This window comes from Schistocerca piceifrons, chromosome 3, assembly GCF_021461385.2.
Source record: "Schistocerca piceifrons isolate TAMUIC-IGC-003096 chromosome 3, iqSchPice1.1, whole genome shotgun sequence".
Lineage (NCBI taxonomy): Eukaryota > Metazoa > Arthropoda > Insecta > Orthoptera > Acrididae > Schistocerca > Schistocerca piceifrons.
Genome location: NC_060140.1, coordinates 844,422,370 through 844,439,949, shown reverse-complemented (window position 1 = coordinate 844,439,949; position 17,580 = coordinate 844,422,370). Strand labels below are relative to the sequence as shown.

At 39.4% G+C, this 17,580-nt stretch overlaps 1 protein-coding gene across 1 annotated transcript in view; it reads left to right on the top strand.

Moving 5' to 3' along the window:
• LOC124787641 overlaps nucleotides 1-17,285 on the top strand; it is a 143,244-nt gene extending 125,959 nt beyond the window's left edge. Inside the window, exons 5-10 of the mRNA XM_047254418.1 lie at nucleotides 4,550-4,683; nucleotides 4,763-4,922; nucleotides 6,893-7,068; nucleotides 8,790-8,942; nucleotides 10,973-11,151; nucleotides 16,243-17,285. Coding sequence (XP_047110374.1) covers nucleotides 4,550-4,683; nucleotides 4,763-4,922; nucleotides 6,893-7,068; nucleotides 8,790-8,942; nucleotides 10,973-11,151; nucleotides 16,243-16,426 — 986 coding nt within the window. The 3' untranslated portion in view covers nucleotides 16,427-17,285. The remainder of the gene's footprint in view (nucleotides 1-4,549; nucleotides 4,684-4,762; nucleotides 4,923-6,892; nucleotides 7,069-8,789; nucleotides 8,943-10,972; nucleotides 11,152-16,242) is intronic.
• Nucleotides 17,286-17,580: the final 295 nt, after the last annotated feature.

Genomic DNA, 17,580 nt, shown 5'->3' with positions numbered 1-17,580 from the left:
GTTGCTTGGTTGCCATAGCTTTTGTCTGTTGACACAGTGTCACCTGTTCCAGTAATTGTTTCTGTTCTGCCTGCTGTTTGTAGCATGCTTCTGGTTGTAGCTTATGCTGCTGTTATTGTTCTGTAAGTTTGATGTCTGTTCACTCTATCATGCTGTGGTATAGTTTACTTTGTTGTCTGATGGTCCTCATTGTTAACATTCTGTTAGCAACAGTTTTGGTATTTATGGATCTCAATAAAAAAAACTCAAAAAGTAGGAAGTAGAGGAATTATTGTGACCATACAGTGATCAGTTGTGACATGCAAGTCCCCAATAAAGACAATCCACTCATTTTTAAGTGCTATCTGGCATTCTGCCAGATAGCTCCTTATTTGTGGGCAGGTTGTTACAGTAGATATCTATCTGAGGAAACAATGTGAGAAGCAGTTTAGTGGTAAAGACAACCAATCACTGCTGATGTTTTGTGGCTGATGACTTACAACCTTGGCAGAGGAAGGACTTAGCCCAGGTATCTGTCGAGCAATTGGCAGCTGAGGCACACTTTGCTCTACCCTGCCCCTGGTAAGAATGTGCCCTAGTAGCAAAAGTGTCTCTGGCCACTGATTGATACTAAGATCTCTGTTAGATACTAAACTGCTCATTAAAGAAATTCATCATCCACAATGTTAATTTTTGAAAAGGGTGGTGTGCACACCTACAACAAATTTAAGCCAGAACTCTGTTTAGTAATCTATAAGGGCCAGAAACTATACATAATTACAAAAAAATCATGTATACACAGCCCACAAAATTACTGGTTTTGCATTGATAAATATTGTGAAAATGATGTATGGAACATATAACTAATTAGCTATGTATGTGAACTTTTGAATACCACCCACTGATTAAGTGTTTGGATGGTAGCTGGGACTGCAAGGATAGACAAAACCAACACAAACAAAATTGTTACCTGGCACTTGCAGATAAGTTCAATATGGCCTCAAGGTGATAACCAAGAAAAATATGGAGAATCGTGTGCTTGTCTCGCGAGAACTGTTGAAGCATGTTCAAAATGACTGTGAGTTTTGGAGCCTTATGGTAACTTGAAAACAGATCTGTGTGATTCCAAATCAAATTTCTGAAATTAAGAGGAGACAAGCTGGTCTCTCCTCACCTAGGACAGGTGTAAGCAAACAAGACAAAGGCAAAAGTGATGTTCATTATTACTTTCATGATATGAGGTTGGGATGTTTTGAGTGGCAAGTCTTAAACAGAGATTTTATAGTGAAACCCCTATTTTACATTGTCGTTTGGTCCAGACTTAAGAAACGCAAAATTGAGGAAAGTGCAGAAATGACGAAAATGAAGGAAAAACACACACACACACACACACACACACACACACACACACACACACACACACACACACACACAAAAAGCAGAAACACATGTGATTGGCATGTATGGTTAAAAATCACAATCCTCTCCAATGCTTTGTATAAAATCTGTCCAAGTAAAGGAAATTAATTGTACAATACCGTCTTTAGACAATAATTTGTGGTAATGAATTTAGTTCTTATAAATCACAGATGTGTAACAGCAAGTAAACATTTATCAAAAAATTGAAATTGGTATCTGGGTATGAGGTAATCAAGCTATTTTCAGACATGCTATGGCCACAAATTGTGTGTTCAAAACACTATTTTTTAAAGACTATTCTTTGTGCTCCCCCAGAAAAAAAGCTAAAGTTGATGATGTTGAATTAAACGAAACACATCAGAGAAGCTAAGTGATTAAACCATAACATAAATGCAGACATCTGCTTAGTGACAAACTTTGTCGCCATTGCTATTACTGTTTAATGCTTTTCTTATGAGCTGCACTTCATATGCCCACCACCATTTAAAGTGTTATTTTAGAAACTTCCTGACAGATTAAAACTATATGCCAGACTCAGAAGTTCGATTCTCGGTCCGGCACACAGTTTTAATCTGCCAGGAAGTTTCATATCAGCGCACACTCTGCTGCAGAGTGAAAATTTCATTCTGGTGTTATTTCTGGCTTGATGAGAGAAACAGAGACATGAAAAAAATGAGTTTACTTCCCCAGTTGACAATACGAGCTTATCCGAAGTTGGCTCAGTGAATTTCTGTACATGGCATAAAATATAAATTTTATACTGCATAAAACATAAATTTAAAAAAAAATCTCAGGTGCTACAGTTTCGCTTCATGCTCTCTGTCACTGCTGCCAGTCTTTATGATGGTGCAGAGTATATAAGTGAGTAGTGTACGTAGTTGTTGCAACTGTATCGTGTCAAATTTGAATATGAAAGTCTTTAAAATGTGCTGTCTCAAAACCTTTGCTCTATTTTCATGTAACATCTCTGTCGTAGCACATCATCTACATGAAAAGTATATTTTCAGCAATTTACAAAATGCCTTTGCCCCTCCATGCTCTGCCATCGTTGAAGGGCCACTCTCCCTCTCCACACATCCAGTAAGTGAGCTGATTGTATGTGTGTCAGTGTGGTATGGTGGCTGTGTTGCCTATTGGGTGACTAAACAAGCTGACAGCCAATAAGAGTTCACTAGCCAGAAATGGGTGAAGGGTTGACAATTGATACTGTTGCTGCATACAGTACATCAGAAATACATGCAAAAAGATGAGACTGAGTTATAAGTGACACAAGAAAAGGTGGTGACTGGGCCGGCCCCTTCGTCATGTATTTTCTCCATTCAGAACACTTCATCTTGTCTGTCTTGCTTTTCCTTTACCGCTACAACCTAGCACTACTTGTATCATAATGGCACAGTGAAGCTGAATGTTGCAAGTTTTTTTGACAACACCGATAATGGATCAGATCAGCATTTCCTCTCTCACATCTCCCCTCTCCACAACAGCCTAAAATATTCCCTTAACTCCGCCACCACCCGTGGTGCAAACCATCTGTCATTTGTGGCACTTATAACTTGTTTAGTCATATCAGATGTCAATAGGAAGAAAACGGGGTGAACTCAAGCAAGATGTCGAGTAAGAACTTAAAATTGAGGTAAACCTTACTAAGAAGAAATGTAAAATTGGGGAATTTTATAGCATTGGTCTTGCGGGTTTTTCAAAGGGGCTACGAATTTATGGTGTAGAATTGTGAGAAATGTAAAATCGGAGAACATAAAATCAAAGTTCCACTGTATTTTGATGTGCTTAAAATACTGAAGCAAAAGGCCAGCTGAAAAAAAAAAAAGAAAGAAAAAGATCTTACCATTGACTGGTGTCTGCACCATGACAACACTCCTTGCAACAACTGTGTGCTACTCAGTAAGCATCTGACCAAGAACATTGTAGCAATGCTGTTCCAAACCTGTCTTCTGATGACACACATTCAGACAAGCACAACCCACACACACTTGACCTGTGTATTGTCTACTTTACAAAAAGACCTTTTGGTCAAAAGCTCAACATGTGTGGCAGTGTTTTTGTTATGTCTGTGTGCGACTCAACATCTCTTCTACATGGTGAGTAGCAATCTTTCCTTTTCATAATATTGTTGTTGTTCCAACCAGGAAATAATACAAAATAGATACACTACATAACTATAAAATTTTGAGATAGAATTGTCGGTCATTAGTCACCTACAGGAGACAAAATGGACTATATAGAAGGATATGATACCATCCTAGGCTTTGGAGGTACTAGTTCCTTCCTTGGGGGGAGGGAGTAGATGACTCACAACCCAGTGTGCAAGAGACCCACCTGTAATGAGGATGAGAGGAGACAGAGATCAATACATAACATGGTAAATGATTAATGGTATTACATAATTAAATAAATGACTGTAAAAACCAGGCACAGCATGAATTATCTGCCTCATACTATTCTATCAGAGAAAAGGCTACCTGTGAAAGTACCACTTCATATACCAGACCTGCAATAATTTTTCTGTAATTTTATGTGGACATGGTTGCCATCCAGCTGTCCACCCTAATGAATGATCACAGCTGAACTGTGGCTGGGAGCAGAGTTTACCACCCAGGGGCAGAACATAGTGCTATGCACAATATGGTCAATTTCAGTGGCTGCCTCACAAATTATGCTATCTGGCTCCTACCCCCCCCCCCCCCCTCCCCCAAGTTTCTGTTCTGTCCACTAACCAGCTTTTCAGAACTACATATAAGGGAGTTGTCCTTGAAACACACCCTTCAATGTTGTAATCCTCCTGTCATCAAGCTCTGTTAGTCCCCGGCCCACATGCACTTCCAGCCCTGCACCAGGCCTCTAAGTTTAATCATCTGGCACCCACATTCTCTTTCCTAAATTGTATGGCCCACAAATTTGCATATAATAGGAGTTCTTTATTGAACCAGTTTCTCTGCTTGCACAGCAGATAGATCATGTGTGTGGGCCAGCTACATAACTTTCCTCACTAGGGCTTTTGGTCTATGATAAATCTTAATAGTTTTTCTGTTTTATTTTGGTAACTGGGAGTATTTACACTGGGTAGGAGGTGATCATTTGCTTCACATTCTGTTTAGCTTCATAAATTATTTTCATTTTCTACCCTCTGTTGCAGGTGGCAAGTGTACCAAATCATTTGTGGAACGATGCATTTCATACATCGGAGAAAATGCCACAGGGTGTGTTAAGACCAATTCATTTCTTAATTTGCCAAAGGAAGCCCTTATTAAGTTGATTTCTTCAGATTATGTAAGAATACTAAATCTGAATCTAAATATTACACCAATTCTGTTCACTACAAACTGACTGATAGTCTTCTGTTATCCAGCTTGCACTTGAAGAAGAAGATGTGTGGCGAGCTGTGTTAAACTGGGCCAAATATCAAGCAGGTGTTACACAACCAACAGCCCACTGGACTGAGGAGGAAAGAGCACGAGTATGTCAGCACCTTGCTGGAGTCATCAACCATGTTCGACTTTTACTTATAGGTAAATGGCCCTATTCATGAAGGTAAATTTATGGTTATTGCTGTATTACATGGAGGCAGAGGAATTCTATGCTTGTAAAATGTACCTAGACAAGCTCCTCATGGATGGTTCAAATGGGGCTTTCACTTTGAATGGATGAATTCAAGAAAGACTACTTTGAGTTGAGTTTGTTACAAGTGCTGGAAAAGCAGAAATTTGTATTGCTTACACAAAATTTTAAGAGCAAATTTATTATTTTGGTGCAGCACAAGAGGATGCTGTAAAATTGTAAATGCATGTATTTGTTGTTATTGAGATACTAGTGAGCATTAATTCAAAAATAGCCAGTAATTAATAAAATGTATCAGAAACATGGACACCTTCAAAATAAGCACATCACCCTGGCTATGTAAATAAGTACTTATTTGAATTCAGTTCAATGACATGAAATGCATAGAAGTAATGGCTATTAAAGCAATGAAGATACAAATACACCAAATGACATGAATGAAATAATGATCAGAAAAACTGGACAGCAACACAATGAATATGCTATGATTAATGAAAATTTATGCTTACAAAAAGCAGAAAATATGGTTTCAAGGTCTGATTGGGCATAAATTTTCATTAGTCAGAACATCCTCGCGTGATAAAGGTTCCAATTTAGTAGGAAATACATGGCAATAAAAACAGGGATGAACAACTTTTCGCCGGCCGGTGTGGCCGTGTGGTTCTAGGCGCGTCAGTCTGGAACCGCGAGACCGCTATCGTCGCAGGTTCGAATCCTGCCTTGGGCATGGATGTGTGTGATGTCCTTAGGTTAGTTAGGTTCAACTAGTTCTAAGTTCTAGGGGTCTGATGACCTCAGCTGTTAAGTCCCATAGTGCTCAGAGCCATTTGAACCAGCCGTTTTGAACAACTTTTCATATGAAAATTCATTTTGAAGTGGAATAAGATCTTAAGATAATGGCAAGAGAGGATGAGAAAAAGGTTGAAAGAGAAGTTCTCATACAGTGTCAAGACAGGATATGAAGACATGTAAAGAAAAACGGGCTAACCCTCAAATGTAAAAAAAAACTAGAGATAAGTGTAGCCATCTGTTGTTGGGTACAGGAACCATCAAATTGACATTGGTCTCACATCTAAATACCACTTAGGGTTGAGATCAGTGTCAGTTTTAACAGTTCCCATACCCAGCAACAGATGGCAACACTTACCTCTAAGCTTTTACATTTGAGGGTTATCCCATTTTTTCTGCGCATGTCTTCATATGCTCTTGTACATATTGTACATTATCTGTCATTCCCTAACATATACTAATTTTTCTAAGGATTTAATCATCTTGCATCACATTATGTTTTGTACACTCTTCTATGGCAGCAAATTCAAATAAAGTGCCTTGATTTTTCTCAAGTTTTGCTTCCATAATGAAGCATAATTTCAGAACTGTCACCTTTGTGTCACCTTTACTTTACGTGTAGCAAATTGATCATCATCTAACATGCCCTCAGTTCTCTTTCCTATTCTACTGTACGTTATTCCAGACAGACAGGCCAATACAGTAATAGCTCTCGAGAGAGTGGAGACAACACTTTGGAGTTGCTGAGATAGTGTCACTATGTTGTCAAGTCATTGTCATCCTCAGATGTTTGCTCAAAGGTTTACATATAGAGATGTAACGCATTATTATATTAGGCAAACCTTTTTTGCTGTTATTGAATCCTGTATTATTTGACTGAATCCAGTTGGTATTAATTATTTTTACTTACTGTGTGCCATAATCTTTGTTTGTCACTTGTTTGCAAAATATGATATCTTTATGTAAATTTTTACATCCTCTCTCTCTCTCTCTCTCTCTCTCTCTCTCTCTCTCTCTCTCTCTCTCTCTCTCTCTAACATTATTATCATCATCATCATCTTTTCAAAATTATTGTTTTGTTTGCCACTGCTGTCACATCCTGGTCAGTTAACATGAGCTATCTGCTTTACAGACAGCCAGGTTTTTGCAGAAGAGGTGGAGCCCACAGGAGCTGTGCCAATGGAACTCTCTTTGGAAAGATACCGCTATGCAGCTCTTCCAAACAAATTCCGTGAGAACTGTGAAGATAAACGTCTGCAGCCAAGAGTTTTTCTCAAGTTCTTCCCAGATTCACAGATCCTTGTGCAGGTGAAACACTCATGTGTGGATTATGCTTACTGCTGCAAATACTGGTCATGTGTCAAATATTACATAGCTTTGTACAAGAGTGAGTAAATAAATAAGTCAAAAACACAGTAGTGACATGAGTGCTGTGAGTACCAGATTAAAATTTATTTTATTTTCCAGTGCACTCCCATAGTGACTTTAAAAAACTATCCCATCATTTGACTAGGCTCTAAAACCTACAGTTCAGAATTCTGGTGAAAACTATAGCACCCAAAGAGTGATCTCTTGGCCCACAGTCTCATTGTCTTGAAAGTGCTGCCCACCCAGGTTTATAAGGGGCCTAAATGGCTGAAACTCAATGGAAGCTGTGTGGTGGATGTTTGAACTATTCTCAATGAAATGTTTGCATTTGTCTTGCTCTATGAGAACAGCACTGTTGTACAGATGATTCATGTCCCATATCATGAGTCTAGGTTGTTTGTATTTTGTGGCCTCTCAGATTTCTTGCAGAATGGCACGATAGGATGTGGCAGCAACAGTCTGACCTTAGGGTCGTAATTTCACCAATATGACATTTAGTATGTCCAAAAACACTGTCGCAATAGCCCTGAATGCCAATGGTAGCCTTCAGAACGTAGATAAAGATGTGTGCATGAATGTCAGCAGTGTTAGAAGATGGGTGAAATGCTTAAAAGGTGGGAACACAGTCATCCAAGGTGAGCACTGTAGCAATCACAGTGTAACTGCTTCCATGTAACTTCTTGCGTGTAACTGCTTCCACTGTGCACAACAAAAAAGAGTTGAATTCATTAAGAAGACAGATGTATCACATGGACAAATCACTTGCAACAGGATATAGTGCAGTGCACAAAATATTTCAAAACGTGGGTTATCAAAAATTTGGTGCCTGTTGGGTGCCACACGCATTGACAGAAAGCCACAAAGTTCAGAGAACAACTGTCACTCAGTATCTTCTTAAGTTCTTTGAAGATTTCAAAAAGGAAGGGGAAGACTTTTTGACTAATATTAAACCAGCAATGAAAATTAGACTAATATTGTAACCAGCAATGAAAACTAGTTCCACCATTATGAGCTTTATACAAAAGACTGGAGTATGGAATAGCAGCAACCATTTGTCGGAGGAAGTTATGGGCAGTGTCTTCTGGGATGCAGGGGGTTGCATTGTGGTTGATCTTGTTCAACCTGGATGGACCAGAAATGCTGTTCACTTTGTGCAGACACTTGTAAAGCTTCTTCATTCACCACATGGTAAGTGGAAGATTATCCTACAGCACAGTACTCTGTGGCTTCACAGTGCTTGTATCACTGTGAAGAAATTAGATCAGTTGGGTGGGGTAATGGTGAAAAATTGATAGAAAAATTTCTGGATTAAGATTATGTATATGGTTAATCTATAAACTATAAATTAATATTCATAAGAATGGCATGGTCATGACTTTCATAACGGCCCTGACATTTGAAGTGTATTGTTTCATACTGCCGATGCCTAGTAGCAGTTGTTTTTCTAGTTTTAGATTGTAATTTAATTTTGAATTCTATTTCCTATGCAAATATTTCCAGAATATATGTGTTACTTTACTTCTGTAAGTATTCTCATTGCAATCACAATTTTTTTCATTACAAAAATGTCATGTCACTGATTTATTTTCCATGTCATTTTGGTTTCTTTGATGGGTTCCATTCAAAGTTTCCACTAGTTTTATACAAAATTATATCTTCAGGACAAGACATCTTATCACAGAGTGTTAAACAACTGGTATGGCTCTGCAAAGCAAGTGTGGAGACTGGTGTATCGTGCATCCACGCACGGCTATTCTGCAGAAGCATTCCACCGCCATTGTGATGGGATAGCACCGACATATGTGATTGCATTGGTGAGTTATCAGTCTATCATTTTATCAACAAGAATTATACTTTTGTAGACAAGAAGTTACTAATATGAAAATTAATATCTAAATATTTGAATATGTTGTGGTTTATGTCATAACCTGATTTTACAGTGCTACGTAAATAGTGCAGCTGGATCATTGTAAGTTTTTCATTGAATGGAGGAAGTGAACGTAGCCACCCGCTACATAGTTCAGAGATTGAGCAGTCAAAAGGCACATTAATAAAACTGAAATTGTTGCTAAAGTTTCAAACATTGCTCTTCGTCAGAGCTAACTAACAAAAACACTAAACAGCTGCATTGTCCCAACTTAGTAGCTTGGTTGTGATGTTGTGGTTGTATGAGGTGGAGAGACTGAAAGGAGAAAGGAGGTGAAGGGCGTAGGGAATAATTGCTGGTGGGTGGGTGGGAGAGGTCACAGGAGGACTGGACAGGAATGTGGCACTGGTGTACTTGTCCTGTCACTGGCATGGAGAATTGTCTATAGCACACAGTGAGGTTGGAGGAATGTGGTATGAGGGGGGGGGGGGGGGGGGGGGGGGACAGCACAGATGAACTATGGAGAGGAAAATGTGAGAGTAAATGAATGGAATGAAGAGCAAGGGACAGAGGTGAGTATGGAGCAGGGGCTAGTGAAAATTGAGGGCAGCAGGATTGCAGGTTTGGAGGATATGTTGTAAGAACAATACCTGTCCATATAATTCAGAGAACTAAGAAGGTTGAAGATGATTCAAAGGGTGTGGGTTGTGAAGCAGCCATTCAAGTCAAGCATGTTATGCTAATAGCTTGTTCTGCCACTGGATATCAACTCTGCTCTCAACCAGTTTGGTGGTCACCATTCATTCAGGTGCACAACTGCTCTGTGGTCATTCCCATACAAAATGCTGGGCAGAAGTTACAGTAGAGCTGATGTATAACGTGGCTGCTTTCACAGGTGACTCTGCTTATGACAGGTTCAGATATGTCTCTGATGAGTTTATAATAGGTTGAGGTGGATGGATACACAGCACAGTCTTGCATCTGGGTTTTCCACAAGGATACCATCCATGGGGCAAGAGGCTGGGAGTACAATTGATATAAGAATGGTTCAGGATATTTCATATATGTAGCATAGAAATTTCATAGGTATATCATAGATACTTTGTTAATATATCATTATTATTTTGTAGAAAATAAAAGGTACCTGCCAACTGTCTGACCCTTCTACATACATCCCCATAGTGACCCCATTATAGATGTCCAGCACAACCTCCAATTCCTCCTCAAATTTCTAGGCCTGTCCCAAAACCTCTTTCTTGAATCCCTCTTCCTCCTCAAGCCAACTACGGAAATGACCATCCAGTTGTAGAAAATGCCGCTGAGTGTAAAATGCTCAACTTGAATGGCTGCTGCCCCATCTATGTCATCTGGACTCTATCCTCTCCCCCACAAGACCAGCTTCTCTGAATTACTTAGATGGGAATTGTCCTTACATTACATGCTCCAATCGCACAGTCTTCCTGGCCTTAATCTCTGCTAGCCTCCTGCCCCACACTCATGTCCACTCCATCCCAGGAGCCAACTTCTTTCAGCCCATACACACACTCTCTTCCTAGCATCTTATCTTTTCCTATTCTGTCTTCCTCTCCCAGTTCACTCCTCCATATCCTCATGTGCTCCATGAGCTCACCAGTGATACTGTCAAGGTCACATTCCTGTACTGTGCACCTGCTGCTTCTTCCTTTCATATTCATATCCAGTACAACTGCTGCTTCACTTTCTCAACTATCAGCCACTATCCCAACCCTCCCTCCCACTCCTTGCCTCCTTTCACCCCTTGTCCATCCAACACAATTCCTCAACCCAGTTGAGCTGCAAACCTGTATAGAAGTTTTAACTTTAAGCACAAAGTTGCAAAAATTCACAGGAATTATTTTATTGACATTTTTTTGATTCTTTAGCTGTCACATTTCATTGACATTATTTTTCAGCATGCGGCTTATCTGAAAATATGAAAGTTATTTTCTTTGTTACTAGGGTGCAACATCAGAGATTTGTGGCGGTTTCAGTGATGTCCCATGGGAGAAGACAAACATTACAGGCCACTACATTCCTTCACAAAAGGCTTTTCTTTTTACACTGCCAAATAATCCAGATTTATCACCAACCAAATTTAACATAGTAAAGAAGATGTTTGCAATATGCTACCATCCAGAGTAAGTAACAAATGAACACAGTTATTCAGTTTGTATGATGAATAAGATGTGATTTTAAAATATGACAAAATGTATATTGGATTTTCAGCAGTCTCCATTGTGAGTGATTATCAACTTCTTTTAACAGACATCACTAAGGAGGGTAGCATCATTCTGTTTTCTCATATCTCTGAGCTATACCATGAAAATTTTAATTTGACATGAATTCTTGCTCCCATAACTCCTTAAAGTAAAAATATGTTACTGGCTCCTTTCTTTTCTCTCTTATGTCTCCCTAGCTTTACTATGTCCACAGTGGGGCCAGTATTTTGTTATAACTACCTAAAAGTTGTGTTTTGGATCAACATGTCATTTGATTAAGTTTTAGCCTAAATTGATTGTTACTTGTGCACACAAGAAATAATTAGGGTTTATTCCAACACTGGTATGGTAAATTCACAACATTCATCAGCTATTATTATCTGTGCCTGGCTCACCTTGTGTCACTTTGGCTGGTGTTCAATGTGTGAATGTCTTCTGGAACAGTAGTTGCCAGAGTGAAGCAATCTCTCAGCTAACAGCCACAAATTTTAGTGCTGCAATTATCTCACAAATTAATGGAGTGAATGAAGATGTAGATAAAATATTAAAATATGGATAAAATTTTAAAAAGAATGTCCTGATAAAAAAGAAAATGACAAGATGGAACCTTCAGCATGAGGGACGACAAGGACAAGATTAGACAGATTACTGCATGTTCAGAGGCATTTGAGCTACAATTCTTCCGGTGTTGCATATGTAAATGGAATGGGAAGAAGCCCTTGTAACTGGTACGATGAGAAGTACTCTTGTTTATGCATTTCATAGTGATTTGAAGAGTATGGATGTAGATGGAGGGATATGTAGACATCTCTTTTCATGGAACTGTAGTTTATTCATCTCATGTCACACATTTGCAGTCCATTTGGTTTTTATACAGGAGAAATGTAAAAAAAATTGGAATACAGTTACAGTAATTTTTACACTAATAAATACTAAAATATTTCTTGGAACATGTAACACATTATATCCAGCTCAAATTTCCAGTTTGTTGTGCATAAATTCGTCCACTGAGTAATAACATTTCAGTGTTAGTGCCTCATACAGCTTTCTTTTAAGAGGACCTAAATTCATTTGCATTAACTTCTTCCTTTTTAATTTATTATAAACTTTCATTCCCATGTACAGAGGTACCAGTACCTCAAAATTTTCTTTGTCTCTTACGTCACGTGAGTGAACAAAATGGTTTCCCTCAAATAATTAATCTCGGATATATAAAAAGAGAGAATAATCTCAAGTGGTTGATAATATTTGCACTGCAAATGCAAAGCTGCTCCATTTGTTTGCTAGGTACTCAACATGTGCCTGCCAGCTCAAATTTTTATCCGGGTTTAATCCTACGAATTTGACTGAGTCAACTTCTTCTATATCTTGGGGGTTGTGAATAATCTTAATCTGCTCACATTTTGACTGTTTGGTTTTGAATTGCATCACATGAATCTTAAATATGTTGAGATCCATCCCATCTAGCTGGAACTATGTTTCTAAGGTACTGAGGGTACTGGTGGATGATTAGGGGATTTTTTCCAAATCTTGATTTTTCAACTAACACAGAAGTGTCATCTGTGAACAGAACTGGAGGGAGCTGATGCTTAACCGTAAGTCATTAACATAGAAGAGAAACAGGACTGGACCTTGTGGAACATGCTGAGATACTTTTTTCCATTCAGAATGATAATTTGCTATCTGTTTGATAAAGAGGATTTAAGCTGATGCAGGATACTTCCCCTAATGCCATACTTTCCAAACTTGTAAGTGAGCAATGCATGGCTTACAGAATCAAATGCCTTTGTGAAGTCACACAAAACTCCTGCTGCCTTATTGCTCTTGTCTAATTGTCTTATTTTCTCTGTGAAACTGTTCACTGCACCTATGGTGTTTATCCCTTGTTGGAAACCAAATTGCTTGTTTAAATAATAGAATATTTTGCAGTTAACTTTTGGATTTGAGCACCAGCAACTTTTTCAAATATTTTAGATATGACTGGGAAAATTGAGATAGGACAATAATCTCCCATGAACTCTCTTTCACCCTTTTTAAAAGTGGTTTGACTTCATCATATTTCAGTACCTCTCGAAAGCAGCCCTTTTCAAAACATTGATTTATCATTTGAGCTAGTGGGTTTGCAATTTTGTTGTGTACTTCTAATAACTTTCATGGATGATATGATACTAATTCTGATATTGCTGGATGAAAATAATTTCTGAGCAACAAATGTGGAATATATAATTACGAGGGCAGTTCAATAAGTAATGCAACACATTTTTTTTCTCGGCCAATTTTGGTTGAAAAAACCAGAAATTTCTTGTGGAATATTTTCAAACATTCCCGCTTCGTCTCGTATAGTTTCATTGACTTCCGACAGGTGGCAGTGCTGTACAGAGCTGTTAAAATGGCGTCTGTAACGGATGTGCGTTGCAAACAACGGGCAGTGATCGAGTTTCTTTTGGCGGAAAACCAGGGCATCTCAGATATTCATAGGCGCTTGCAGAATGTCTACGGTGATCTGGCAGTGGACAAAAGCACGGTGAGTCGTTGGGCAAAGCGTGTGTCATCATCGCCGCAAGGTCAAGCAAGACTGTCTGATCTCCCGCGTGCAGGCCGGCCGTGCACAGCTGTGACTCCTGCAATGGCGGAGCGGGCGAACACACTCGTTCGAGATGATCGACGGATCACCATCAAACAACTCAGTGCTCAACTTGACATCTCTGTTGGTAGTGCTGTCACAATTGTTCACCACTTGGGATATTCAAAGGTTTGTTCCCGCTGGGTCCCTCGTTGTCTAACCGAACACCATAAAGAGCAAAGGAGAACCATCTGTGCGGAATTGCTTGCTCGTCATGTGGCTGAGGGTGACAATTTCTTGTCAAAGATTGTTACAGGCGATGAAACATGGGTTCATCACTTCGAACCTGAAACAAAACGGCAATCAATGGAGTGGCGCCACACCCACTCCCCTACCAAGAAAAAGTTTAAAGCCATACCCTCAGCCGGTAAAGTCATGGTTACAGTCTTCTGGGACGCTGAAGGGGTTATCCTGTTCGATGTCCTTCCCCATGGTCAAACGATCAACTCTGAAGTGTATTGTGCTACTCTTCAGAATGAAGAAACGACTTCAGCGTGTTCGTAGGCACAAAAATCTGAACGAACTTCTCCTTCTTCATGACAACGCAGGACCTCACACAAGTCTTCGCACCCGAGAGGAGCTCACAAAACTTCAGTGGACTGTTCTTCCTCATGCACCCTACAGCCCCGATCTCGCACCATCGGATTTCCATATGTTTGGCCCAATGAAGGACGCAATCCGTGGGAGGCACTATGCGGATGATGAAGAAGTTATTGATGCAGTACGACGTTGGCTCCGACATCGACCAGTGGAATGGTACCGTGCAGGCATACAGGCCATCATTTCAAGGTGGCGTAAGGCCGTAGCATTGAATGGAGATTACATTGAAAAATAGTGTTGTGTAGCTAAAAGATTGGGGAATAACCTGGTGTATTTCAATGCTGAATAAAACAACCCCTGTTTCAGAAAAAAAATGAGTTGCATTACTTATTGAACTGCCCTCGTACTTTCTCTGTTATAGTACTGCTCATCAGTTTGTTTATAAAACTTCCTGGCAGATTAAAATTGTGTGCCCGACCGAGACTCGAACTTGGAACCTTTGCCTTTCGCGGGCAAGTGCTCTACCAACTGAGCTACCGAAGCACGACTCACGCCCAGTACCCACAGCTTTACTTCTGCCAGTATCTCGTCGCAGATGTAAAGCTGTGGGTACTGGGCGTGAGTCGTGCTTCGGTAGCTCAGTTGGTAGACCACTTGCCCGCGAAAGGCAAAGGTCCCGAGTTCGAGTCTCGGTTGGGCACACAGTTTTAATCTGCCAGGAAGTTTCATATCAGCACACACTCCGCTGCAGAGTGAAAATCTCATTCTGGAAACATCCCCCAGGCTGTGGCTAAGCCATGTCTCCGCAATATCCTTTCTTTCAGGAGTGCTAGTTCTGCAAGGTTCGCAGGAGAGCTTCTGTAAAGTTTGGAAGGTAGGAGACGAGGTACTGGCAGAAGTAAAGCTGTGGGTACTGGGCGTGAATCGTGCTTCGGTAGCTCAGTTGGTAGAGCACTTGCCCGCGAAAGGCAAAGGTCCCGAGTTCGAGTCTCGGTCGGGCACACAATTTTAATCTGCCAGGAAGTTTCATATCAGCGCACACTCCACTGCAGAGTGAAAATCTCATTCTAGTTTGTTTATACTCTGCCCCATCTACTGATGAAGTTCCACCTTTGTGACATCTGAAATAGTAATTTAAAGCTGCCCTCAGCTTGAAGATTGCTTTAAGCTCTGTAGGGCATTACTAGGTGTACATACATTAAATATCTAGTAGTATGGATACAGAGTGATTTAGCTGAAGAAAAGGCTGATGCTAGACTCACTGGAAGAATTCTGACGATGCTTAGTCTACCCAGAAAGGAAGTATGGCTGATACTTGAGTATTGCTCCTCAGTGTGCACTCCTCACCAGGTAGGACTGATAGGAGAAAGAGAAAGAACCAAAGAAAAGTAACATATTTTGCTGCTGTTACATTTAATAAATGTGAAAGTGTCATGGAGATGCTCTTTCAGTTCCAGTGGTGCATCATGGGGGGTTTACTGTTAAACTTCTCAGTGTCTGTGTTCTTAGAAGAGCCAGCCAACATGTTACTTCCTGTTACATATCTCTCATTAAAGACCAAGAATATAAAGTCAGAAGTTTAAGCTCCTAAAGAAGCTTACCAACAATCCTTCCTGTGCACAATTAATCAGTGGAACAGGAAATGGGGATTGTGATGGTGACGCATGAATTATTCATTGCCATAAACAGTACAGTACGTCATGGAATATGGGTGCAGATGTTCTGTATTATGTTGATATCATTTTCTCTTTCTTTTTTTAATCCTGCGTACTGCAGACGGGCCATAAGTCATGCCTATGCCATAAGTCCTCTTTGTGGGTGCTGCAATAAGTTTTTTTTTGTTTCAGCTGTGGCCCCATCTTTGGAGCTGGAGCAGATCTGCTTATTTCGAGCAACTGCAACAACAACATGGACAGTTATTCCAATTTGCCACATTCCTACGATGGAGAAAATGCCTCGTGTCTTGCTCTTATGGGAGATTACAATTTTACCGTGCGTGATTATGAGGTTTTTACACCTGCTGGAAAATAAACTGCACACTTCAAGTCATGTTGTGGCATTTATGTGTATTTATAGGTAACGAAGTTTCCTGTTTACTTAATTTCATTCATATAAACAATGTTTCCTGCATCTACAATCAAAATCTGGATATGAGGGTCAGAATTAAAATCATGAACAATCCACTTTTATGAGTGTTAATTTTTAGACAAACTATGTACATAATCTTAATCTACAGACTTCTCTGTCACTTATTGTTATAATCTCAATTTCTTTGCACACAATTTACATGTGATTCTGTAAATTCGAAAATGTTTTTGCAGTAGAATTCCATTATGGTTATTTGAATACACTGATGCACCACTTTCAGGATGCCCTCTTCAGTAAGAAACTGACTGACAACACACTGTCAAAACAGAACACCGATGTCAACCATTTTGTAAACATAGCCTATGATCACTTGATAGAAGTTATTGGTGTCACAGTGTTTCAACTCATAGTGTAAAATCTGTATATTTTGATAATACTTTCATTTTTATTACATTGGTTTAGTTGCTGATGAGACAGATTGTTGCTCAGGCCTTTCAGTATAGCATTCATATCTGCATATTGCAATCAAGAAATCAATAAGATGAGCCCACGTGTCATTTTTAGACTGTTTGCAATAGTGCTTGTAGAGCTACACATGTGAATTCCTTTATTTCTTTTACTGAATCCAAATACTATTGACAGCAATGTGTTATCCTCAGAAAGTTATCTCAGTTTTAGGCGTTAAACCTGTAATAATCATCTTGAAGACAACAGATGATCAACGACTGAAAACCTGAATAATCTTAATACTAGTATTGTTCCTACTGGCACAGAGAGTTGCAATAAAGGTTTCTTCTTTTAAAAAAATTCTTTTTATGTACTTCATTTTCATTTGTCCATAGTGGACCCCCTCTCCCTCTTTATGCACATATGAACTGTACCTTAAAAATAAAATGTGAACTTTTAGAGGCATGAAACCAGCTCTTTAATAAGAGCAAGGATATAAAATTATTAGGAATATGACTTATTGTGAGAACATTTTTCTACAGTAGGTGGGTGTTATATTATGAATTCCAATAGGGTACAGGCGCAATGGATTTTTCAAGTATAACAACATACTTAACTACAAGGTTGTATGTTTTTATATGTTTAAGTGG